Consider the following 26,167-nt stretch of genomic DNA (forward strand, 5'->3'; position numbering starts at 1 on the left):
TCTACATCTAATTAAGCAAGTATTGTACGGGGAGAGCGTGTATAAGGGTTTTAACTGTGTTACAGAGCGTGAAGGCATCTAATTGTATTTGAGATGGACCCTAACTTATCCTGTCACAAGCAGATTCTTTACATTCTTTGTTATTTCTTTTAATTAGTGCCCCCCCCATCCTCTTTTCTCTCTTTTGGCTTTAACCAGATGAAGATTAATTCAGGAGATAGTTACAAAAGGTTGCATTTTTCTGGAGAATTACAATATGACTGTCATTTGAAAAAGCATTGTTGGCTATTTTTAGTAAAAAGAAAAGGTAGAGAGATTCCATATTAAATTGGATTACAAATCAGAAACCAATGCCAGCAGTTTAATGGGGACATGAAACACAGAGAGGCAATGAGCTGTATATATTTCAGCGATGGAACTTCTTCAGCTTTGCTCCAGACTTCCCATAACATCACCAGACTTCCTTCTCTGGGTAATGTTTCAAGATGACCAAGGCCCTATTAGGGCTAAGAATAGTGTGGATATGAAGTATATTCACCTGTGGGCGGTGGTGGAATGTCTTGATTTTCCCAGGAATGAATGTAGTCACTGTGAATTTTGTGGACTGGTGACAGTTTGACTTTAATGGAAATTGGGAAAGGGAGGGAGCAGGAGTCTGGGAGCCAACATGGAAATGTTTTCAGGGCCTTTTCTGATCACTTAATTTGGAAGGGTGTCTATAATTGTTTGCTATTTACCATTCCCATTTGATCTTTTCCCACTGGTAGTCTATTATAAAAAATTTTCCAACCTATAACAAAGTTTTAAGAATTCTATAGTGAGAGGCGCCTGGGTGGCACAGTCGGTTGAGTGTCCCAACTTCGGCTCAGGTCATGATCTCATGGTTCTTTAGTTCAAGCCCTGAGTCGGGCTCACTGCTGTCAGTGCAGAGCCTGCTTCAGATCCTCTGTCTCCCTCCTCTCTGCACCTCCCCTGCTCATGCTCTCTCTCTGGCTCTCAAGAATAAACAAAACAAAACAAAAAGAATTCTATAGTGAACGCCCTTATACTGACCACCTAGATTATCTTGCCTTTTCTTCTGTGTGCGTTATTTCTCATCTGTAATTACATAAAAGCTCTTAAATGGCAGTGTTTACCCATTACTTGTTCTCTGTGGTACTTGTGCTTTCAGGTTGGTTCTTCATAGCACTTTGAAGCATAGCATCTCCTTAGAAAGTTTTTTTTTAAAACATTCTTAACACACTAGTAAACATATTTTTAGGATTGCTGCATCACAATTCTATGTTGCAGTTCTGGTCACACCTTTGAGAAGGTTGGACTGTTGTGGACCGCATTCTCCCCATGGGACCCCCAGCTAATCACTCAGCTTTGAACAGGAAAGCCCTGTATTCTGGATCTTCTCTCCCATTTGAATAATGAAAAGTGACTGTCTTTCCAAAAGTTCATTCAATTCTCACTCAATGAAAGAAAATTGGGGTAATGGTTTGGAAAACCAAAATTAATTAATTAATTAATTTCAAAGTTTATTTATTTATTTTGAGAGAGACAGAGCAAGTGGGGGAGGGGCAGAGAGAGAATCCCAAGCAGGCTCCGTACTGTCAGCACAGAGCCCCACGCAGGGCTTGAACTCACGAAGCCGTGACATCATGATCTGAGCTGAAACCAAGAGTGGGACACTTAATAGACTGAGCTACCCAGGCGGCCCAGAAAACCAAAATTTAAAGACAATTAGAAAACTTGCTTTCATTTTAACGCAAATTCTCAATGAAATTATTTTTAAGAAAAATCCAGTAGCTAGAGTTAAGTCTCTGAGCTTTCCTGCTGTTCTGGTTGCAGTATAAGACATGAAACTAGAAGGAAAAGAGGAAGATGGAAAGAAAATAGACATTTTTGCCCTTGAAGTACTTCAATTCATTCAAGTATTATCCATTTCCTTCTTCCTCAGGTTCGCACTGAAATTGTACTTACATAGATGTGAGGCTGAAATAGATCTCTGGAGATCTCTTGGATGTCTAGTAGGAGAATAGTCTCCAAACAGCAGGTTTCCAACTCTTTTCACATTTCTTTGTCAGAAGGTGTTTATGTCTACCAGGTAGGCAACTAACCACTTAGTAAAAGCAGAGGAGGCCAGGCTGCTCTGGGCATTGTTCTATTGCTCCTGCATCACAATGTGTTGACATAGTCTCTGAAGTAAGAGAAGAGCCCTGGGAAGGAGCAGCCCTGAACGTCAGCCGCTGAGATCAAGTGTTGCCAGCATTCCCACTGGCAGCTGGGGAGCGGTACTTCTGGTTGTCTGTGAAGTTTACAGAGGCTTCTTTGGAGAAAAAAGTCAACTTAGCAGTAGAATCACCATGGAAAAGATACCATGCTGAGAAAGTTGAAGACACTTTATACTGTTTACCATTCAATTGATAATTCATCAATTTCCTTACATCCCAATTTTCTGAAACTTCAACATAGTTAAATCACTTTGAGCTTCTGTAAAGAAAAGCTTCAAAAGAATGTAGCATTCTTAGAGGGCAGAGGCATCTTCATGCTTCCAGCGTCTGGTGTATTCTAGACATATTGGGCTCTGCACATATGTGGAGCCTGCTTGGGATTCTCTCCTTCCCTCTCTCTCTGCTCCTCCCCCACCGTGCTGTCTCTATCTCAAAATAAAGAAACATTAAAAAAAAAAAAAAGAGTTCCCAATTAAAAAAAAAAAAGGCATCAGTTCTGGTGATAGCTCTCCACATGTAACTGGTTCAGTCTGCAGACAAGGGCAGTCTCTCCACGCACAGACTCAAAGGGCTTCCTGTTACCTTTGCTTTGGATACTCCTTTTCCTGTCTTCTATCCTGAATGTCCTCTTCTGGTTGGAAAACTCTTCTTGTAGTCATATGAGTACTAGGGACTAGATTTCTAGTCACCTATTTCTTCATTCAGCTCAGTTATTGCATGATCACCACTTGCCATGTTCCTGTTCTTCCTGCCTCAGGGCCAGGAAATATTTTTCAATAAATATGATCTCATCTTTTTCCAGGTCAATGTTAATTCTGATGAAAGTCTTTGGTATTATCTCACTTCCATTTTTTTTTTTTTTTTGGCTATTGGTATATTAAAAAGTGAAGAATAGCAAAAGAGGGAAGTAATCATGGAATATTTTAAACATTTACCTTTAAAATATTAATGTTTTTAAAACATGCATAGAATATAAAACCATATGTGTAACTTCATTTGGAGATGATGCCACAAGTCAGCATTTGAGGTGCTTTGTCAAAGTGAGGTCCATGACCAATTAGCTTCTGTCCTTGTCCCTTCATGAGATGTGTTCACTAACTCATACCTTTATGGGCTCTTCTCTGTTGCATGTTCTAAGCTTGGGATATGAAATTTTCCTGTCAGGTTCTGGCTCTGGCCCCCTGCTGAGTGCTATATAAGGTCAATTCTGTTGGTCTGTTCAGTAATGAGTACCTACCACTTACAGAGCACCATGCATGCTGGGGTTACAAAGAGGAACATCTTTGCCCTCAACGAACTTACCATCAACTGGGGGAGGGGCCATATAAGCAGACTATTCCAATGAGATTCAGTGATAAGTAGGAGCACAGGTGAGGGGCACTTAGTCTAGTTTGGAGATTTAAGGAAGGGTTCCTGGAGGAGTTAATGCCCAAACTAAGCCTTGAAAGAGTAGCCATCCTGTGCAAAGGCACTGAGGCATAAAATGACATGGTTTGAAGGGGTAACTGCAAATTGTCCGGTGTTACATGAAGTTGGAGGGGGGAAAAGTGAAATTGGAGGAGGCAGGGGCTGGGTTCCGGAAGGCTCTGAATGCCCTAACTGGGTTCTTGGACCTCATCTGCTGAAGTAGTTTTCAAACAAAGAGTCTTAGCCTGAGGATATTTGTGTTCTGGATTGATCACTCTAGCAGCAGTGTGAAGGCTGGATGTGGGGAGGGCAGTTCTTGGGGCAGAGGAAAGACCGAGGTAGTAGCAGTGAGAATAGAAAAGAGAGGGTTACTTCATAACTATTGGTAGAGTTGACAGAATGTGGTGACGAATTGGACGTGGGGAGTGAGAAGAAGGAATGACTCAGAGGTTTCTGGTTGGGAAACTGGGTAGACCAGAAATCAAAATGCAGACAGAGGAACAGGCTAGAAGGTAGAGAATGAGTTCCTTGTTTGCAAGAATCCTTTTCAAGTATGGTGCCTTGTATTCAATGGGTATTTAGCAAATAATAGACTTTTTTTTTTTTTTTCCCACCTAAACCTTTAGCGGCTTCCCAATGCTCTTAGCAGATCTGCATTATAAGGTGTGTGTGTATTTAGTATTACACCCAACAGCCTGCATATTTGTGGGCATGATCTGGCTCCATCCTGGCCTCAGTTCCCTCGAATTATATCTCAGACCACACTCCCATCCCTCATCATACTCTGACTCCTTTCTGAAGTTGTATTCTTTAAGCCCTTTCCTCTGAAATGCTATTCTCTTAATTATTAACATGTGGGGCTTATTTTCATTCTTTAGATCTGAGCTCAAAAGTCACTTGTTTAGAGAACCCTTCTCCATCACTTGACCAGTGATGTCTCTCAGCTCCAAATCTACCATTGCATTCTGCACTGTGGTGCTGGGGCTGGAACTCTGCAGTTTTTTGCCAGCTGGCTTCCTGTTAGGTTCAGTAAGAGGTTGCATTAGACTGCAGGGAGCTTGGAAAGCAGAGGGAAGGAAGAAGGAACTGGTGGTCCTTTCTGTTCCCTGCTTATTTCTGTCAGTGTCAGTGTTGCCCTGGCAACAGCAACCGGTTCTAGCCTCTATTTCCACCACCCCCCCCAACTCAGAATAAGCAGCTGGGCAGTGCCCACTCCTTAAAAGGTTGAGTCCTAGCTCCAAAGGCTCTGACTTCTGAGCTTCTAGATTCTGATTACTCTAAATTCTTCCTCCTGCCACCCAGACCCAGTTGTGATAGTTGCTTCCTGTAGTTATTCCTCTGACATCTTAATGTTTCCTTTGTGCTTTTCCAGGTCTCTAACACCTATTTAACTTATTCCTACATTAAAGTTTCATAGTGTGATTTCTCCCTTTTTTATTAATGGCTGCACCCTGACACAGCCACCAAATATGATTTAGGCCTCTACCCAGTTAATCTCTAACATATTGGATTTTCTTCACAGACTTCTCATAATCTGTATTTCAAATAATTTGTTTTTTCTTTCTCAAAATCTATCTCCTCTACTTGGATGTCAGAGTCTTTGTCTCACTCATCACTGTATCCTCAGTGCCAAGCATGGAGGCTGGAATACTGCAGGGACTTAATAAAGCCTTGTTAAATAAATTATTGAGTTATTGCAAAAGTACTACAGGAGAAATATTGGTAACTGACCATACAAAATGGCCAAAATCAAGCAACTCTTTAGCCTTTTGTCTCTAGGCCAAGTTATTGATGAACATTATAACAATGTAATTCTCTGTTAGAGTCCAGCTTAATGCTTGTTATAAGCATGTTAGAATGCAATGCATTATTTAACTCAGATCCATCATCATTGGTATAACAAGATACATAGTTTATTTGATTTGAATTCTGTACTTACACAAATGTCCACTTTCTATATTTGGGAATGATAAAGACTTACCTTATTATATAGAGTTTCATGAAGATCAGGAATTGGTTGTGGGTCAGATCCACAAAGTTTTCTCATTAGCAAATAATTTAAAAAATGAAAGCCATCCGAAGAATCCACTTGTTGTACATGCAACATCACTTAATAGCATTTACTTGGTGCAATTAATGTGCTTATGTTCTTTTTCTCATTGTGTGATATAGTTTGAGACAACTAAAACATAGAACCAAAAAAGTAGGTTAAAAAAGAACTGCTTGACTTCCATATAGTTATAAGAATCTGAAGACATCATCTATAGTCTTTTATTTAAGTATCAACTAAGACAAAAAAGGGTAACACATCATACATGTGTAATTCTAAAATAACTTAGATCAAATAAATGCAAATAGATTAAATGACATTGATTCCCACTGTGCCAAGTAGAACCATTTCATTGAATCTTAAATTTTAACTTAAATTTCCCTTGTATCTACTTCAAATACACTCATTTTTTTTTTCTCTTTTCTAACTCAGAAGGAAAAAATGTTCCATTTCTACTCCAGGTTAATTAGACCCCAAGCATCCTTAAATCCAGCCCTTTCTTCCTTTTCTTTCTCCATCTGGAACCTTACTTTTGCATTTTTAATATGCTCACTATTGTTTTCCTCCTTTCTCAAAACTCACAAACAAAAATCTTTCTTCCGCCTTGTTATCAGTTCAAACTACCATCCAAGTATCTATCTTTTCTCATGTACAAGTTCCAAATAATTCATATTCACAGTGCCTATTTTGCAATCTGGCTTTTGTCCTCAACCCACTATTCAAATTGCACTCTTGCAGCTCACAAATGATTGCCTAATCAGCAAATCTTTTTGAGCCTTCATGCTTGACATTTTTGTTTTGGACAGTTGATTATCCTTCCTTCTTGAAACTCTCCTTGGTTTTGGGGATATTGCACTACTTGGTTCCTCCTCTTCAGCAAACTGCTCTTTTTTTCATTCCACTCATGGTCTTTTCTGTCCAACTCTTTAAACTAAGGAGCTCCCCAAGGCCCTCTCCTCTTCTGTTAATCTTTCCCAACCACCCTTATGTTTCAAATACCACTGCCATGTGAACGATCCCCAAGATTACACCCAGACAGTATCTCTTTTGTGAACTCCTAACCTATGCTTTCAAATGCCAACAGGACATATCTACCTTAGTATTCCTCTACCATCTCAAATACGTATCCAAACTCATCATCTCCTCCAAAAAATTTTTTCTTTTTGCTAATGGTTTAACATTTTCTCAGCCAAGATGTAGGACTTTGATTCATCTCTTACTCCTACTAACTTCCCTTCCAAAACTTGAAATCAGTAACAAAATTCTTTCCATTCTTTATGTTCAGAGGTACATTGATCTGTTGTGATCTCCCCATCACCATCACTTCCACCACTAAGGTTAAGGCTGTCATCACCCCTCACCACCAGATCACTTCTTAACTGGTGTCTCATTCCAGTTTCTCCTCAATCCAATCTGTCCTCCTCAATGCTGCCAGGCCATTTTCCCTAAAAAGACAGTTCTGATCCGAACACTTCCCTGATCAGGAGTCTCTAACAGTTTGATTATCTCTAGAATAGATCTAGACTCCCTAACCTGGTTTTCAAGAACTTCATAGTTTGGCCTCAAACATGTACTTTTTTGGTCTTACAAATGTATCAATTTTGTTTCTGTAACTTGGTGTTTAAGAGTATGGACTCTGGGGACACCTGGGTGGCTCAGTTGGTTAAGTGTTAAATTCTTGATTTTGGCTCAGGTCATGATCCCAGGGTGTGAGATGGAGCCCAGCATCGAGTTCCAGGCTGGGCGTGGAGTGTGCTTAAGATTCTCTCTCTCTCTCTCTCTCTCTCTCTCTCTCTCTCTCTCTCAAGAAAAAAAAAAAAGAAAGAAAAAGAAAAAGAAAAAAAAAAGAGAGTATGGACTCTGAAGGCAGATTGCTAAGTTCAAATCCTAGCTCTTTCTCTAACTAGTTATGTGACCTTGGACAAGTTTCTTAACTTCTTTGTGCCTCAGTTTCCTCATCTGTAAATAGAAATAATAAATAATAGCACTAATTCTGTTGTGAAAATTAAACATATGAAAAGTGCTTAGAAATTTTGCCTGGCATATAGTAAATTCTGTATTACGTGTTTCATTGAACAAATATTTACTGATATTTACACATGTGTATATATGTCAGGAACTTTTCTAAGGACCTGGGGATAATACCAGTGAACAAAATAAACAAAAATCTTTGCCCTGTGGAACTTCCATTCTATAATAAAAATGATTATTATCAATTGTCCATAATTCTATTTCTGCAATACCTTTCCTCTTGCATCATCATCATTAAAATTCTACCCTTCCTTCAAGATCCACCAAAATGCCACCCTGCCCCTTGAAATGTTAACCTTGTATGAGATTCTCATTTGAACTCCTCCAATTCTTTAAATCCGAATTATAGCATTTATCACATTTATCACATATATTATCAAATATCAACCATATTAAATCTTATAGTTCCTTGTACAGTTTTATTTCCCTTGATGCAGTATAGTGTCAGCTGTTATTCCTTTCATCCTTGTAAATAGTAGCAGGATATACCTTGCACCCAAGCACATAGTAGATGCTCAATGAATGAATGAATGTAGGCAAAGAATACTTTACATGATCTTTCATTTAACTTCTAGTGATTAATCTTATGTTCTTTAACTGAAAATATAAAAGATTTAAAACATAGATCATTTTATTTTCAACTCGGGAAATATCAGATATCAATATCAAATTTTCCTTGTTTACTACTTGGCTTTATTCACCATCATCATTTGGGACCTTATTCACTAGTAGCCCAATTTTTGTTGTTTGCTTTGCTATGTATACCCTACAGGATATTTAATGTCTCTTGTTATCACCAGTTAGAAAGTGCCTTTGAGTTTTTACTACAGGAGCCAAGTGGATAAAGTATATTTTATTTGTATATTTTCCACGTGTAGCACAGAATTTTCCCATTTCTCACTTCCTTCCTAACATGAAAAAATTTCTAGTTACTCATCTGCAATACTGTGGTTCATTAGTTCTTGTTTTTCCTCCATTCCAAAGAACTGTAGATGTCTAAAATTTGTTTTTATTGCATCTCTAATAAGAAATTAGTTTCTTTTCCTCAGTATTAAGTTTCTTCCCTCTAAATTTGCTTGCTATTCTCTATCCATGACTGGAAAGACCAGACTGACTATAGGTTGTCTTGTACTTTCTAATTTGTATTTTCACAATGCTGTAGATCACAACGCTATGATAAAATGCAGAATATATTAAAAAAATTTTTTTTAATGTTTACTTATTTTTGAGAGAGAGAGAGAGAGCATGAACAGGGGAGGGGTGGACAGAGGGAGACACAGTATCCAAAGCAGGCTCCAGCCTCAAAGCTGTCAGCACAGAGCCTGAGGTGGGGCACAAACCCTTGAACCGTGAGATCACGACCTGAGCTGAAGTCAGATGTTTAACCGACCGAGCCACCCAGGCTCCCCAGAATATATTATACTACATTTCAATCACCTTTACACCACTTACCCTTGCCACATTATCTTAACTATTCCTTTTATCCAAGCAGAATCCCATCAGAATGGCATGACAATCTTCTGTTTTTTAATAACACGCCAACACAATAGATTTTTAAATAATGATCAAGGATTTTTTTTATTCATTAAGTTTCAGTATCATTACAGAAAATGTTATGGTACAGAGTTGTTAACATTATTTTTTCTTTGCTCTTGATTTCCACATGAATGCTGGTAACACTAATATCTGTACAAGATCAGTCTTTGATTTTATTTTTTGTTCTGTACAATTTTAAATGTATTGGTTAAAAAGGCTGTCAGCACTTAAGGAAGCATTTTTCCCCAGTTTGTTTATTCAAATAAAAGGTGTCCAGTTACCGCCCCAGAGTACTGTGCCACGAGGCTACCGGGGTGAGGCGCCTCCCGGGCGCTCTGCAGGTGAGGGTGCTCCCTGCAGCAGGGCTGGGCCTCCACCCGGTCACTCTTCTGTTGGCACTGTGCACATAAACACGATACATGATAAAGAACAAGCAAAAGCTCTCTGAAAAGCGGTTATGAAGCATACTAAGAAGGGAAATCCAAGTGTTGCCTACGCTAGTATAAATAAGCAGACAGCCTTGATTAAGAGCATAATTAGTTGTATTTTAAAGATGAGAAAAACACAAGTTCTGCAGGCACCTACTGCTGTCTACTAAAAGCTATCGCTATCAGACCTAGCATTGAACACACAAAGCAATTTGCAAGAAAGAAAAAATTTGCTTTGATATAATCAGAATAGAGTTGTCTGTTAAGATTTATTTTTAGGTGTTTTTTCTTTAAAAGGTATTTAAATTCTTTTGAAATATAGTTCAAGATGTTGACTATACAGATCAACTTTTATCCAGATCAGAAAAACTAGCTGTGCCGTTGCATATTACAGGATACAGTCAATGATATGTGGACATGCATCAAAGCTTTCTCCCTCTGGGACCATCATAGCCGTCCAATGACCATGACATCCACCACCTCGCCCTTGTGGAGTTCCACGTACTGCTCTGTCTTTGGAGGTAGCATCAACAAGCCATTGGCGCTGCGCATGCTCATCAGACGGCTGCTCATCTGATTACCTAGAAAGAAATATCTCATTACAGCAGCATAAGCAGCACACTGTGTACATTTGGAGCCCTTGCGGTTCTTTTCGAAATAAACACCCATGAACAGAAACACAGGTCTTCAAGAGGAAGAGAGAAGATCGGACTTCCCAGTCCCTTTTCCAGGTGGCCTTGCTACTGTATCCTACTACCTTCTCACTAAACTCTAAAAATAAACAGCAGAAATTATTGCCTAAAAAGAATAAAATAGGATTTTATAGCATTATGCAAAACACCATAGAATTTCTCAGTTCAGGCTAAAAAATGTTATGTGTGTCTGAAAAGAGAAGCTTTTAAAACTTATTTAAAACAAGATAATAATAGCAGTGGCTACCACTTTTTTTAGTATTTATTAAGTACCAGACAGTGTGGTGGGCATTTTACTTAACTATCTTATTTAATTTGCACAAGACTCAAAAGAGGTTAGGTAATTTGCCTACAGTCCTACTAACTAGTTGGTGGCCAATTTGAATGTAAGTCTGGGGGAGACACTGCCTATGCACTTATTCCCTCTGTTAACTGATGTTTGCACTTGATAGGACCTTTGTTTAGAGGGTAATACAGTTTTCTGGAGACACATCAGAAGTTATATAACTATGACTAGAATACTTGGGGATAAAAGTTTAAAGTCTAGAGGCGGTAACTATAGAATACTTGAGTTATCAATATTGATTTCTCAGTGCTTAAAATTTACCAATATTTAAGGTATAGTAGAGGCTACAGAGGATCACATTATAATTGAGCTTTAATCTCACATTTCAGAGTAGCATAGTCATAGTACAACCAAAGTTGTGCTCAGAATTTAGAGGTTGAACAAATAGACAAAAATCTTCCATAATTCTAAATTTGTGTTTATCTAGAAAATATGGCTCCATGGAATAAGTAAAATTTTGTTTTTACTCTTATTTTCTTCTTATGCTATACCATTAGGGAATAATTTAACTCATCTAATCTTTCAAAAAGGAAAATGTACAACAATTACTAAATTAGGTGTACCCAAGGAGGGGGTTATGCATAAATTTTGTGTTTTAATGGGATACATGGATAGACATACCCACAGATGTGAATGACTAACCTGTGCTCTGTGCCCAAGGCAGTGGTTCTTGGTGATGCCAAGTCAATATACAGCGATGGTATTCTGGGCGAGGATCCAGTTTTACATCACATGATAACTATAGAATATAGAGTAAATGAAAACAAACTTGATCACCTGATCATCCCTTAAAACTACAGGGTGGTGGAAATTGTGCAAAGAATAAAGTAGACATGGAAAATATCTTGGCATTCTGCTGTTCCCACCTCTACCACCTTATGTTCTTAATACAGAAGTCCAGAAGTTGGGTTGTTCCAGTGAAAAGAGAAGACTAAGAAGTTGGTATTCACAGTGGGGAAAAGGGCAGATGAAAAAGAGAAGGTCTATTTTTGAAGTCTAATTTTATGGGTTGATAGCACAGGTACCTCTGACCTATGAATTGAGAAAGCAGATATTTTAACACCGAAAAATAAAAGAAATAGACCTAAAGAAACAAGCTCAATATCTATTTATATGTATGTCCATCCATCCATCCATCCGTCCATCCACCCGTCTGTCCATCTAATAAATATTTACTGAGGCACTCTTCAGCTACCAATTCATAGACCTATCTTTAACATAAAAGGGACACTTTCTTTTACTCCTGAATATTCCCCATGTCCCAATACTGGCCATACAATCTCTTTCAGGCAAATAAAAGTAGTCTCTACTAAAAGTTATACCATTTTTGTTTAGCCACATCACTGGTAATAAAAGAATTATGGAATGGCATCTTTCATATCTTTCCATTAAGGATGAAAACCTTTCTAATATAGCAACTTCACTTTACACATGCAATGTAGAATGACTAATCAACCTTTAACCTAGAGCCATTAAAAAAATCTATTTCATTAAATTCATCCTGAAATCTGATAAATCAAAGTGATAATGTCTTGGTAGTAGGTACCTAAGAGGTACTCCTTGAACAAGTTTATATAGTGTATAATTATGGACGATAGCCTATCAAAGATTAGTTCAATTTTGGTGAATATAAGACTTGTTCCAGTGTATGAGAATTAACATTTTCCATTAGCACAATAATCATGGAAGTTACTCTACCTTAAAATGGAAGAGAAACCTTTTATTCAACTAGAACAGGTATTGCTTAGATCAAATGATTCAATTACAGCTTGAATATCCTAGAAATTTTTGTATTTTCATTTTCATTTGTTTCCATATATTTTTTAATTTCTTTTCTAATTGGCTGGTGGACCCATTCATTCTTTAGTAGGATGTTCTTTAACCTCCATGCTTTTGGAGGTTTTCCAGACTTTTTCCTGTGGTTGATTTCAAGTTTCATAGCATTGTGATCTGAAAGTGTGCATGGTATGATCTCAATTCTTTTATATTTATTGTGGGCTGTTTTGTGACCCAGTATGTGATCACAAGAAACCATCAAAACCATAGAGGAGAAAGCAGGAAAAAACCTCTTTGACCTCAGCCACAGCAATTTCTTACTCAACACATCTCCAAAGGCAAGGGAATTAAAAGCAAAAATGAACTATTGGGACCTCATCAAGATAAAAATCTTCTGCACTGTAAAGGAAATAATCAACAATACTAAAAGGCAACCAACGGAATGGGAAAAGATATTTGCAAATGACATATCAGATAAAGGGCTAATATCTAAAATCTACAAAGAACTCACCAAACTCCACACCTGAAAAACAAATAATCCAGTGAAGAAACGGGCAGAAGACATGAATAGACACTTTCCCAAAGAAGACATCCAGATGGCCAACAGACACATGAAAAGATGCTCAACGTCACTCCTCATCAGGGAAATACAAATCAAAACCACACTGAGATACCACCTCACGCCGGTCAGAGTGGCTAAAATGAACAAATCAGGAGATTCTAGAAGCTGGCGAGGATGTGGAGAAACAGGGACCCTCCTACACTGTTGGTGGGAATGCAAACTAGTACAGCCGCTCTGGAAAACAGTGTGGAGGTTCCTCAAAAAATTAAAAATAGATCTACCCTATGACCCAGAAATAGCACTGCTAGGAATTTCCCCAAGGGATACAGGAGTGCTGATGCATAGGGGCACTTGTTTATAGCACAATGTTTACAGCAGAGCTTTCAACAATAGCTAAATTATGGAAAGAGTCTAAATGTCCATCAACTGACGAATGGATAAAGAAGATGTGGTTTATATATACAATGGAATACTATTTGGCAATGAGAAAGAATGAAATCATGCCATTTGCAGCAATGTGGATGGAACTGGAGGGTATTATGCTAAGTGAAATAAGTCAGGCAGAGAAAGACAGATACCATATGTTTTCACTCATATGTGGATCCTGAGAAACTTAACAGAAGACCATGGGGGGAGGGGAAGGGGAAAAAAATAAAGTTACAGAGAGGTAGGGAGGCAAACTCTAAGAGACTCTTAAATACTGAGAACAAACTGAGGGTTGATGGGGATCCAGGGGAGAGGGGAAAGTGGGTGATGGGCATTGAGGAGGGCACCTGTTGGGATGAGCACTGGGTGTTATAAGGAAATCAATTTGACAATAAATTATATTTAATAATAACAAAAAAGAATATCCTAGAAATTTTGATTCAGGTAAATCTATCACCAATCTATTCTGGTTACTCTGTTTTTTAAACATTCTAATTATTCACTCTGACAGTCCCTGCTTTTCCTCTGGAATCCAGAATAAAATTTAATGCTGAAGTGTTTTTCCTTGGCTAAATCATACTAAACTCTTTCAGTTGATTTGCTTATGTTTATACTCTATTTCATATCTACTGAGGGGTAACTTGCCATTATTCCTGAATTATTGTGTGCTTAGCTGAGGGCAAAAATGTCTCTCTCTCTTTCAATCTGTGTATGGGGGTTCTCCAGAATTAAACTACAAGACTATTCCCGTGGCTGTGTTATTTGTTAGGTGTCTGAGCAGGTTTTCACCTGGCAAAGGCACTGATTGGCTCATGGTAGTACGAGAGAACAAATACTAGAATGGGGTGATATCTGACCTCCGCCTTCTACTCCCAGGTGTACCGTTAACTGGCATGCTATGTTAGGAAATTATTTTCCTTTCCTATACCTGTTTGTTTATCTACAAAATGGGGTTGTTTGTTTTAAAGGAAGATATTTATGTTAATTTAAAGAACAAGAATCAATTGCACCAAATTGAGGTGAATACAATTTTTTTTTGTAGCCTTACAAACAGCTGTTCCTTTTGCTGAGATGAAACCAACTAGATTTTTATGGTATTTTATGAAAAATGCAGAATACTTTATTAACCAGTATATTTAGCTGTACTGATATTATAGTTCTGGCATATTATATCACTTAGCTTAAGAAATCACTTATTTACTATGAGTGTCAGTGCTTACATGAATGATGTACCATGAGGAAACACAAAACACATTTTTTTTGGGTGAAAAAGTTGATGCTTGGGGCGCCTGGGTGGCTTGGTCGGTTAAGTGTCCGACTTCAGCTCCGGTCATGATCTCACGGTCCGTGGGTTCAAGCCCCGCGTCGGGCTCTGTGCTGACAGCTCAGAGCCTGGAGCCTGTTTCAGATTCTGTGTCTCCCTCTCTCTCTGCTCCTCCCCTGTTCATGCTCTGTCTCTCTCTGTCTCAAAAATAAATAAACGTTAAAAAAAAATTAAAAAAAAAAGTTGATGCTTCACTTTAAAAAAATGTTTATTTATTTATTTTGAAGGAGAGAGAGAGAGAGAGAGAGAGAGAGAGAGAGAGCATGAATGGGAGAGGTGCAGAGAGAGCAAGATAGAGACAGAGAATCCCAAGCAGACTCCGTGCTGTCAGTGCAGAACACAATGCGGGGCTTGATCCCATGATCCATGAGATCATGATCTGAGCCGAAATCAAGAGTCAGATGCTTAACTGACTGGGCTCCCAAGACACTCCTGATGTTTCACCTTTGAGGACTTCTTCTATTCATTCAAAACTAGAGTGGGCTATGGACTAAGACTATTTCCTCTGTTTCTTTTCAAATATTTTTCTGACATGCAGTAGTCACTCAAGAGATAAAACTGGGGGCACCTGGGTGGCTCAGTAGGTTAAGTGTCCCACTCTTGACTTCAGCTCAGGTCATGATCTCAGTTTGTGGGATCGAGCCCTGTGTTGGGCTCTGCAGTGACACCATGGAACCTGCTTGGGAGTCTCTCTCTCCTTCTCTCTCTGCCCCTTCCCTTTGCTTGTGTGCATGCGGTCTCTCTCTCTAAATAAATAAATAAACATTAAAAAAGAGGTAAAACTGTATTATGTGGTATAGTATCATATATGTTCTACATGTAAATGTTTAAGGGAGAAAATTAGAGAAAAAAAAAAGGTCAACAGAATGAGGAAATAAGCCACAAACTGGGAAAAAATATTTGTAAAAGACATCTGATGGATGTCTGCTTTCCAAATTATACAAAAAATTCTTAAAATTCATTAACAAACAACTCGATTAAAAAATGGGCAAAAGGCCTGAACAGATATCTCATCAAAGAAGATATACAGATGGCAAGTAAACATTGAAAGATATTCAACATCATATGTCATTAGGGAAGTGCAAACCAAAACAATGAAATATCATTACACACCTACCAAAGGTCAAAATGCAAAACTCTGGCCACACCAAATCCTGGTGAGAATGTGGAGGAATGGGAACTCTTAATCACTATTGGTGGGAATGCAAAATGGTACAGCAACTTTGGAAGATGGTTTGGCAGTTTCTTACCAAAATTAAACATACTCTTAGCATACAATTCATCAATCGTGCTCCTTGCTATTTACCCAAGTAAAGGGAAAATTTATGTCCATACAAAAACCTGCACATAGATGTCTGTATCAGCTTTATCCATAATTGCCAAAATCTGTAAATAATCAAGGTGTCCTTCAGTAGGTGGATTGACAAATAAATGGTGGTACACCAGACAAGGAGGAAACTTATATGCCTATTACTAAGTGAAAGGAGTTAATCTCAAAAGGCTGCATGATTCTGGAAAAGATACAACTATGGAGATAGTAAAAAGATCAAGATTATAGCATAGAGGGAGGGATGAATAGGGAGAGCACAGAAACTACTCTGTATGAAAGGACAATGGTAGATACATGAAATTATACATTTGTCAAGACCCAATGAATATACAACACTAAGAGTGAATCCTTGATAACCCTGGGTGATAATGATGTGTGAGTTGGTTCATCAGTTGTAACAAATGTACCACTTTGGTGTAGATGTCAATAGCAGGAGAGGTTGTACATGTGTGAGGAGAGTGGGTATATGGGAACCCTATGTACTTTCCATTTAATTTTGCGGTGAACCTAAATGAACTTAAACCTAAAAAAAAATTTATTAATAAAAAAAAGTTGAGAATATTTTGTTCTTCCTCTTTGTCCTGTCCATCTTACAGAGAAGTGACCTAAAAAATTTCCCAGGGTAAATAATTATTTGCAAATCCAGTGCAATAACGTTATTTCCAGAGCTGTCAACAAGGTATTAAAATGGCACAAAGAAGCTAAGTAGTCAACCCTTCTTAGGGACACCAAGAAAGGCTTCACAGGGGATGTGATTTCTGAGTCTTATGACTAAGGAGTCTTGAAAACTGAGAAAGGAGATGGTGGTGGTTAGGGAAGAACCTTCTAGGAAGGGGAATAATCACAGGCATAGGCAGGGGATCTCATGTCCATTTTGGAAGCAGTAAATAGCTTACTATGGTGAGAGTTCAGGACGAGAAACAGATGAAGCTGGAGAGGGAAAAAGGCCATGGGGTGAAGGGCCTCCTATGTTCACACGAGCAGTTTGGATTTAACCCGGGGGTCATGTGAAGCATGGAAGCATTTTAGTTGGAGATGCTTACATGGTTAGAGTTAGAACAGGGGTTTAAGAGGAAGCAAGATTAGAAGAAAGGAAACCATTAAATATGTCAAGGATTATAATCTAGTAAATGTTGGAGCCATCATTCAAAGCCAGGCTTATTGGTTACAAAAGTCAGAGGATATGGATGGTGGAAGCAGCTTTAGGAGAATGGTGAAGATTTGGAAGGGTGCTGTAAGGAATGGAAGAAGCTAATCCATAGGATATAAAAGGATCATGAAGGGAATTTGGGCCCCTGCTGAGGTTTGTAAATTAGAAGTGCTAATGTGAACAGCTGTAGACTCTTCTCTAGTTGTGGCCTAGGAATAAAAGTGAAAGATAAAGAAGGAAGGCTTGATCCAAGTTTGTGGATTTTTAGAGTGGGCTATCATGGAAGGAAGAGGCAAAAAAAAGTTGATGTGCTACACCACAGGACTTAGGTTGGGTGAGGAAAGTGACAAAGCCAGTGCGGCTTAAGGACTTAAGGGTAGGGGTGAAAGGAGTGTTTATACCCTTTTTACAAAGACTGATAGTAACTTGCCCTTGTTCCTAAATTGTACACCAGAGTTGGTGATTTTGGGATGAAGTACTTCAGGGTATTGGAAGTGACTTGCTGAAGTAGAAATAAAGATATTTAGAATTGTAGAAATAAAGCAATTGATGGTAAGAGGTGAGCTAGAGAGGTAGACTATGAGACACTTGCCAAAGACCTGAATGAGGAAAAAGTGAAAGCTCCAGAAGGTTCAAGGGAATAGGTTGGGATGCAGGACTGTACAGATTGGAGAAAAGAATTTGTGAGAAAACAGATGACCAAAGGGGATTCTACTTGGGCGGGGGCCTAAGATAACATGCGCAAAGCCCAGGTTGATGCTGGGGGCCTGGACTTTGCTCCAATCTGGTCAAAGCTTCCAAAGAGTGGCTCAGGCAGCTTTACGTTAACTTTTTTGGTAAGTGCTATAAAAGTTATGAGGCGCTGATTTCATTAGTCTACCACAGAGATCCTTGAGTTTATTTACCCTGTAAATCATTTATCTAAAATTTGTCATGTAACTTTAAAATGCTTGCACATGCTGCTATGGATCAGTTTCAAAATAACTTTTCCAAAATTTTTATAAATTATATTTTCATTTATATATTTTTCATTTCCTAATACGTTAAAACTGATTTACATCTCTTATAAATCATGGAAAGTCCTATAATTTTCCATATCCATTTTTTAATCTATAGGACATAATATTATGATATAATAGGCACCCAATAACATTTTTAATGATCAATGACTGATCTTGTCACAATAAATAATCATATTTCTCTCTACAGCTGCAAACACCTTAGTAATTTTCCAACAAAATAAACATTTTGTTAAGATGCTTTGTATTTTACTGTTTATGACATCAGCCAGAAAGCATTCATGAAGTTCTCATAGCAGGAAGACAATAATGCTCAAGAGAAGAGATAAGATGGGAAAATTGGAATAGCCCAGTAGAGTTCAACATGCCCATACTCTCCCAGCACATGCTGGCCTAATCCCATGGGAGATGAAAATATTTTCCCTTTCCCTTCTCTTAATCATTGCCTGAGATGGGCTGTTAATACTAATAGGAGTTGTGTAAGGTATATTTCTAGAGAAACGAGTTGAGAACAAGGGGCAGTAGAGGGCACTTTGATGGGATATTAAGGAAATGTGTTAAGGAAACACAAAAGGATATCTGTTTGTAGAAGCATTAGGTTAATAATTCAGTGAATTAAGGTTACATTTTTAATCGCCTACTGAAAGCCAGAAGTATTTCAACTTCAACCATAACTGACCCAGGTTATGGTGCAAGTGTTCTAAATTGATGTCAGAATGCACTGATACAAAAGATGACATTTTTTCTGTTGACCTTTCAAAATAATGCAGCATTGCCCTAACCACAGGACAGCTATATCAGAATCAGCACTACGAGTTACCGACACCAGCATTTAATAACTACCTCACTTTCTGAAAGCAGTAAGGATTGGGAGAGGCTCTGATTTTGGTGGCCATTTTGGAGAACAGTAATAAGTGGCGTCTGTAAGCTGCATATTGGATGGTCAGAAAACACAGACAAGAGGCTTTACCATGTTTCAAGGAAGTGAATAAAGTTATGTTCTAAAAGTGACAGTTATGTCAGGAAAGGTGTGGGGGTGATTTTAGGAGTTAAAACCAAAAGAAGTAAACAGCCAAGGACACTGATGACCCATCTGACAGTCCCAGTGACACTGCTCTGTGGGAGAAGGGAGTTTGACTGATTCTTAGACTAATTCTCAATTCCATGAGTTGACAGGAGTGAGCAGCAGTGTGAACAATGTACCATGCATCAGTGTGATTGTAGAGCTCTAGCTCATCACTGTTGTCAGAAAGGATAGCTGCCACAATGTCAGTTTTAGAGAAGAGATAATGAAGGTTAAGATGAGAAATAAGTGAAAGGATTCATAAGAACTTTGCAAAGTCAAAGAGAAATCCTCTTTTTCTCTCTTATAACAATGCAGATTTTTCTTATTTTCTAAATTTAGCAAATATGAAAATGGTGAGCAAATTCATATTATTGGTTTAGATGTCTAAGCTTTATGACTCTGACCTTCTGATTTGATCAGAATACTTTTTGTTTACTGATGGCTGTTTTTCTTCTTTTTCCATTAAATTTAAAATAAGACCACCACCATGATTATTGGAAAATCCCCCAATAATCTGTTTTCAGAATATATAGTTGAGCTTTTACTAAAATTTTAGGAAAAGGAGGAGATCTCTTCATATGCTGGCCTACAAAATCTCAATATTTAAAAGGTCAATGTTAAGAATATTTGAAGTTTAGGGACACCTGGGTGGCTCATTTGGTTTAAGCATCTAGGTCATGATCTCTCAGTCTGTGAGTTCAAGCCCCATGTCAGGCTCTGTGCTGATAGCTTGGAGCCTGGAGCCTGCTTCAGATTCTGTGTCTCCCTCTCTGCCCCTCCTCTGCTTGCACTCTGTCTCTCTCATTCTCAAAAATAAAAAATAAACATTAAAAAAATTAAAAAGAAAGAATACCTGAAGCTTAGGTTTCCTTAATATTTTATCCAATATATTCTCACAATATTTTATAAATATTCCTTCTTCCTCCTCTATGCCTTGTGTTCTTCCTGTCAACTAATCATAGCATTCTGTCACATTGGAATTTATTTCAAAGCTCTCAAAAAATAACAGTTTAAGTATTGGAAAAATGGATATATATATGCAGAAGATTAAATTTGGACTCCTTTTTTACACAATACACGAACATTAACTCAAAATGGATAAAGGACTTATATTTAAAACCCAAAACAGTAAAAATACAAGAAAACATACAGGAAAAGCTCTTTGATATTGGTCTTGGCAATGATTTCTTGTATTTGACACCAAAAGCACAAGCCACAAAATAAAAAATAGACAATTATCCATAATTGTCAAAATAAAAAATACATATCCAGTATTTTATGTATAAAAAATACATATCCAGTATATATCAAACTAAAAAGCTTCTGCACAGCAAAGGAAACAACAGTATGGAAAGGCAACCTATGAAAAGGGAGAAAATGTTTCAAACCATCTATCTGATAAAGGGTTAATATTCAAAATATATAAGAGTCTCTTACCAGTCAATAGCAAAAAGACAAATAACCTGATTTAAAAATGGGCAAAGGACTTGAATAGACAGTTCTCTAAAGAAGATACGTAAATGCATATCAAAACCACAATGACATACCATCTCACAACTGTTAGGATAGCTATTAAAACAACAACAACAACAACAACAACAACACAAAAGGTAAGTATTGGCGACAATGTGGAGAAACTGGAATCTGGATATAATGTTGGTAGGAATGTAGAATGGTTCAGCCACTGTGGAAGACAGTGTGAGGTCCCCCCCACCAAGTTGAAAATAGAACATATGATTGAGCAGTTCTACTTCTGGGTATATATCCTAAAGAACTCAAATCAGGATCTCAGAGACATCTGCACTCTCATGTTTACTGTAACATTATTCGTAATAGCCAAGATATGTAAACAACTCAAATGTTTATTGACAGATGAATGGAGAAGGAGAATGTGCTATATTAATACAATGAAATATTATTTAGTTTTATTTTTTTTTTATTTTTAAAAAAAAAATTTTTTTTTTCAACTTTTATTTATTTTTGGGACAGAGAGAGACAGAGCACGAATGGGGGAGGGGCAGAGAGAGAGGGAGACACAGAACCGGAAACAGGCTCCAGGCTCTGAGCCATCAGCCCAGAGCCCGACGCGGGTCTCGAACTCACAGACCGCGAGATCGTGACCTGGCTGAAGTCGGACGCTTAACCGACTGCGCCACCCAGGCGCCCCTATTATTTAGTTTTAAAAAAGAAAGATATTCCTACCATTTGTGGCAATATGATAAACCTAGAGTACATTATGCTAAGTGAAATAAACCAGTCACAGAAGGATAAATACTGAGTGATTCCACTTATTTGAGGTATTATAGTCAGTCACAGGGGCACCTGCATGGCTCAGTCAGTTAAGCATCTGACTCTTGATTTCACCTAGGTCATGATTTCACATTGGGCTGGAGCCCCACATTGGGCTCTGCGCTGACAGTGTGGAGCCTGGTCGGGATTCTCTCCCTCCTTCTGCTGCTCTTCCACTCATGTGCGCGCTCTCTCTCTCTCTCTCAAAATAAATAAATAAATAAACAAACAAACAAACAAACAAACTTTTAAAAAAAAGCCCTTTATAAAAAAAAATAGTCATAGAAGCAGAGAATAGAATGGTGATTGTCAGAGGCTGAGGGGAGTGTGCCATGGGGAATTGTTTTTCAATGGGTATAAATTTTCTCTTATACAAGGTGATTAAGTTCTAGAGATCTGTTGTACTACACAGTACCTATAGTTGACAACATGGTGTTCTTCACTTTAAAATATGTTAAGAGGATAGTTCTCATGTTAAATGTTCATACCACAAATCAAACAAATAAAACCACAAAAGAACACAGAAAGTTTATGGAGGTGATAAATATGTTAGTACCTTGACTGTGGTGATGATATGGGCATATGCGTATGTCTCGTCAAAATATATATGTTATATATATGTAATTTTTTGTATGTCAATTGTATCTCAATCAAGCTTTTAAAAAAAGCAATGGTTTGATACTGTAGGTCACATTGCCAAGAGAATTAATTATTAGTTATATAGAAATTGTGTTACAGAATTAGTTGAGTAGTAGTAAATCAAACTGAGTAGTAGTAAATCAAACTGTTGGTGGAGAAGGGGACTCTAATTTCTAAGTGGCCTTTTAACCAAGTATAATTTCTTAGGCTTAGTTGTCCTTTTCCTAAAATGTGGTCAACGTTTTATTTTAACTCGCTAGTCTCCTTCTAGTCCTTTGACTATCTTTTTCCAAATTGTTTAAAATTTATCAGAGAGGTTGTGGAAAAAGTGAGAAGATAAACAGTTGGCTGTGTGACTTTACACAGCTGAAAGGGAATTCTTGTCCCTCCTTCCGTATAGGTTTATTTTAGGGTAGTGCCAGTCTCATTCTATTTGCCATTTTATCATTACATATCCACTTCCATATGGATTCTGCCAGAAAAAATTATTTACTTTAGAAGTTGTGGAATAATGTGGGCTGGGAATAAATGGGACCCTTTCCCCTCCATTTCTGTCATGATGGGGAGAATATAACTACATTTTCCCTCACAACGATTACAAAATTCTGGATGTTTATTTTGGGCAGTTGGAAAATCATATCCTTAATTGTTATTAGGCTTCAGTTTTGGTTCCTTGTCATTTAGAAAACATTACCCTGGCTTTGATGATGGTTGGCCGAGGATCCAAGATGCCCTGCATCTTTCTCAGTGCAGGCACAACAAAGAGGTTGCAGGTGACCACGGCTGACACAGGATTCCCTGAAAGTCAACCAAGCAGTTATTTATAGTATACATATAAAAATTTGCCAAAAAATTACAATTGTCTATACCTTCAGGCATCATAAAGAGTGAAGTGACTAACAACTAACTCCTAATCTTCTAAATCACCTTAAATCCTGAAGGATGCCAGAATAGAGCTACAGTCAACCAAATACCACAGAAGGTATAAACATTTGTATACCAGTGAAATGCAGAAACTTCTGATTCCCTGAAACTGTTTAACACAGTTTTTTATTTCCAATTTCCTGGGAACTATACATTGAAAGTCATTACTAATCTTTGTAAGTTTTAAAGCAGATTGTACCTGCTATTTTTAAAATATTTTAAAATTGCCACAGTAATACATGCTCCGTACAAAAACATTTAGAAAATACGTTAAGCACAAAGAAATGTATCCATAACCCCCCCTCTACCCAGAAATCTCTTTAAATTAAAAAAATAAAACTAAACAATTTAAGCTGCAAAGGACTTGAAGAGGAATACTGTTATAGGCTGAATTGTGTCCCTTGCAAATTCATATGTTGAAGTCTTAACACCCAATATGACTGTATTTATAGATAATAGGGCCTTTAAAGAGGTAATCAAAGTTAAATGAGGTCATAAGGATGAGGTCCTAATCCAACAAGACTGGTGTCCGTATAAAAAGAGGGAGAAACACCAGGAGCACATGTATGCAGAAAAAAAGGCATGTGAGGACACAGTGAGAAGTTGGCCATTTGCAAGCCAGGAAGAAAGACTCAACAGAAACCAGCCTTGCTGGCATCTTGATCTTAGACTTCCAGTCTCCAGAACTGTGAGAAAATAAATTTCTGTTGTTTAAGCCATTTGGTCTGTGATAGTCTGTTATGGAAGTCTGGGCAGACTAATAGAAATACCAAGTTCTTTTAAAATTATAAGCAAAACTTGAAGAATTCAGTTGTACCTCTCCAAGAAGAAATCTGGGTGGGTCATGCACTTCGAAGGAAAGAAAGGTGGGCAATGAAAAAAATGACTGTGCTGAGAATCACAGATTTCGTTTCGTGTGTGGTACTGTTAACTAAATAAACTGAGCAGCCCGAGTGAGTTCCAAACCTTTCTGAATCTAATTTTACTCTTCCCAAAATGAAAGGTTTGGACTACATGCCTCTCAATATCCCTCCTGGGTCTAAAAATCCAATTTTACTAACACATTAATCCAGTGGTATCGAGCATGTATATGTACGCGGAGGGCTTGGGATCGACTATTAGATTTTTAGTTTCCCTTGGCCTGGCTTGTGCTGCTAATTGCATCATCAAAGTAAAAGGCAATGGTTTAGCCTATTATTAGCTAAAACCATACCTTTAATTTTCTTCTACCCACAAAAGTAGTTAAGAATAGATTTTTTTAAGCTGTAAAAAGTGATGAGTAATAGTAATAATTTCAATAGAAAAATGAGTTGTCTTGCCCAACAGCACAGCAGACTCTTAATGAGAATTAATTGCTTTTCACCTGTCTCAAAATACACAGATGAACATGTTTCTGGGAAAGCAAAAAAAAACGATGACGGCATTCTTGTAATGCTGCTGCTTTATAAAATTACTCTAATTGAAAATGGATCGCAAACAATTGCAAATAGTGGTTATTTTGTGTGTAGGGGGAAGGGATTACCAATAACATTTCTTAACGCTTACCTGTATTTTCTAATGTTTTTATAGTGAACATATGTTATTACGGTAATTTTAAAAAGTTAAAAAAAACTTTTTTTTTTAAAGTTTTTTTTTAAATTTTTTTTTAACGTTTTTTAAAGTTTTAAAAAAAATTTTTTTTTTAATGTTTATTTATTTTTGAGACAGAGAGAGACAGAGCATGAATGGGGGAGGGGCAGAGAGAGAGGGAGACACAGAATCTGAAGCAGGCTCCAGGCTCTGAGCCATCAGCCCAGAGCCCGATGCGGGGCTCGAACTCACGGACCGTGAGATCGTGACCTGAGCTGAAGTCGGACGCTCAACCGACTGAGCCACCCAGGCGCCCCTACATCAATCTTTTAAACTGCTTTAAAGGTTATCAAGATTAGGAGCTCCTGGTGGCTCAGTTGGTTAAATGTTCAACTTCGGTTCAGGTCAATATCTCAGTTTGTGAGTTTGAGCCACACTGGCCACTGTGCTGACAGCTTGTAGCCTGGAGCCTGTTTCAGATTCTGTGTCTCCCTCTCTCTCTACTCCTCCTTCTCTCCTGCTCATGCTGTCTCTCTCTCTCTCTTCAAAACAAACAAACAAAGTTATCAAGATTAGTAACAGTTTTAAATGTGCAGCCTTCAGAAAAGCAGAAATACAATCATGAATTTTAAAATCCTTTTAAAAGGAACCACTTTACTGATTCCACAATCTGAACATCTGGGTTGTTGCTGCCCTCTTTTGGTTCACTGAGGCTGGGCAGAGAAAATTTCAAATGAAAGTAGCAATTTGACAATAGGTTATTTAATTATAACTTCTTTGGCAGATGAACAATAGTTCATAAGTAAAGGCAAAGTAGGCTCCCAGTATAATTCTTTGTCTATAGGGCAAGTCCTGTCTTCTGTAGACAAAGTAACAGTCTTTTTTAGGCAAAATGAAGCTAGGAAGAGAATCACATTTTTCCAGAGGATCTGAGCATACATACCTTAAAGGCCCTAGGGAGTTTTTACTACAGATACATTTGAGGACTACTTTACTTAACAATCTTCTCTCTTAACATTTCCTGTAGGATATAAACCTAATCTTTTATGCTTATAGATAGGAGCTTTAGAAATGCTTTCAAAATTCAAAACTCCAAAAAATGCTTTTCAAAATTTTCTGCCTGTCTTCCTTTCCTTATACTCTATTTTGAGATTTATTTACTATCAAAAGCAGATAAGTATCCCAAAGTCACCAGATTTGTGCATCTGAAAGGAATAAGCAGGTTATTTTCTGAAGGAATCTGTCCGAAAACATAGAGAATAGGACGCTGCTACAGATCAGAGGATAATTTTAAAAGCTGGAAAAAATAACAAGTAGATACACAAAACCTCTAAACTGCTTTAGAATTTATCAAGATTGGTAATGACTTTAAAAGCATGGCTTT

At 37.8% G+C, this 26,167-nt stretch overlaps 1 protein-coding gene across 8 annotated transcripts in view; it reads right to left on the reverse strand.

The window, feature by feature from the left end:
- Positions 1-9,958: 9,958 nt before the first annotated feature.
- GPHN (gephyrin) overlaps positions 9,959-26,167 on the reverse strand; it is a 622,612-nt gene continuing 606,403 nt past the window's right edge. For all 8 annotated transcript variants that reach the window (XM_047079492.1, XM_047079490.1, XM_047079491.1 and 5 more), the window contains 3 exons: positions 22,985-23,088; positions 11,352-11,448; positions 9,959-10,252 (listed from right to left, as the gene is read on the reverse strand). In XM_047079492.1, the coding sequence (XP_046935448.1) occupies positions 10,119-10,252; positions 11,352-11,448; positions 22,985-23,088 (335 nt within the window). In that variant the 3' untranslated portion in view covers positions 9,959-10,118. The remainder of the gene's footprint in view (positions 10,253-11,351; positions 11,449-22,984; positions 23,089-26,167) is intronic.

Source organism: Lynx rufus, unplaced genomic scaffold, assembly GCF_022079265.1.
Source record: "Lynx rufus isolate CCGP_SWC_20201006 ecotype Redwood Valley unplaced genomic scaffold, mLynRuf1.p SCAF_17, whole genome shotgun sequence".
Lineage (NCBI taxonomy): Eukaryota > Metazoa > Chordata > Mammalia > Carnivora > Felidae > Lynx > Lynx rufus.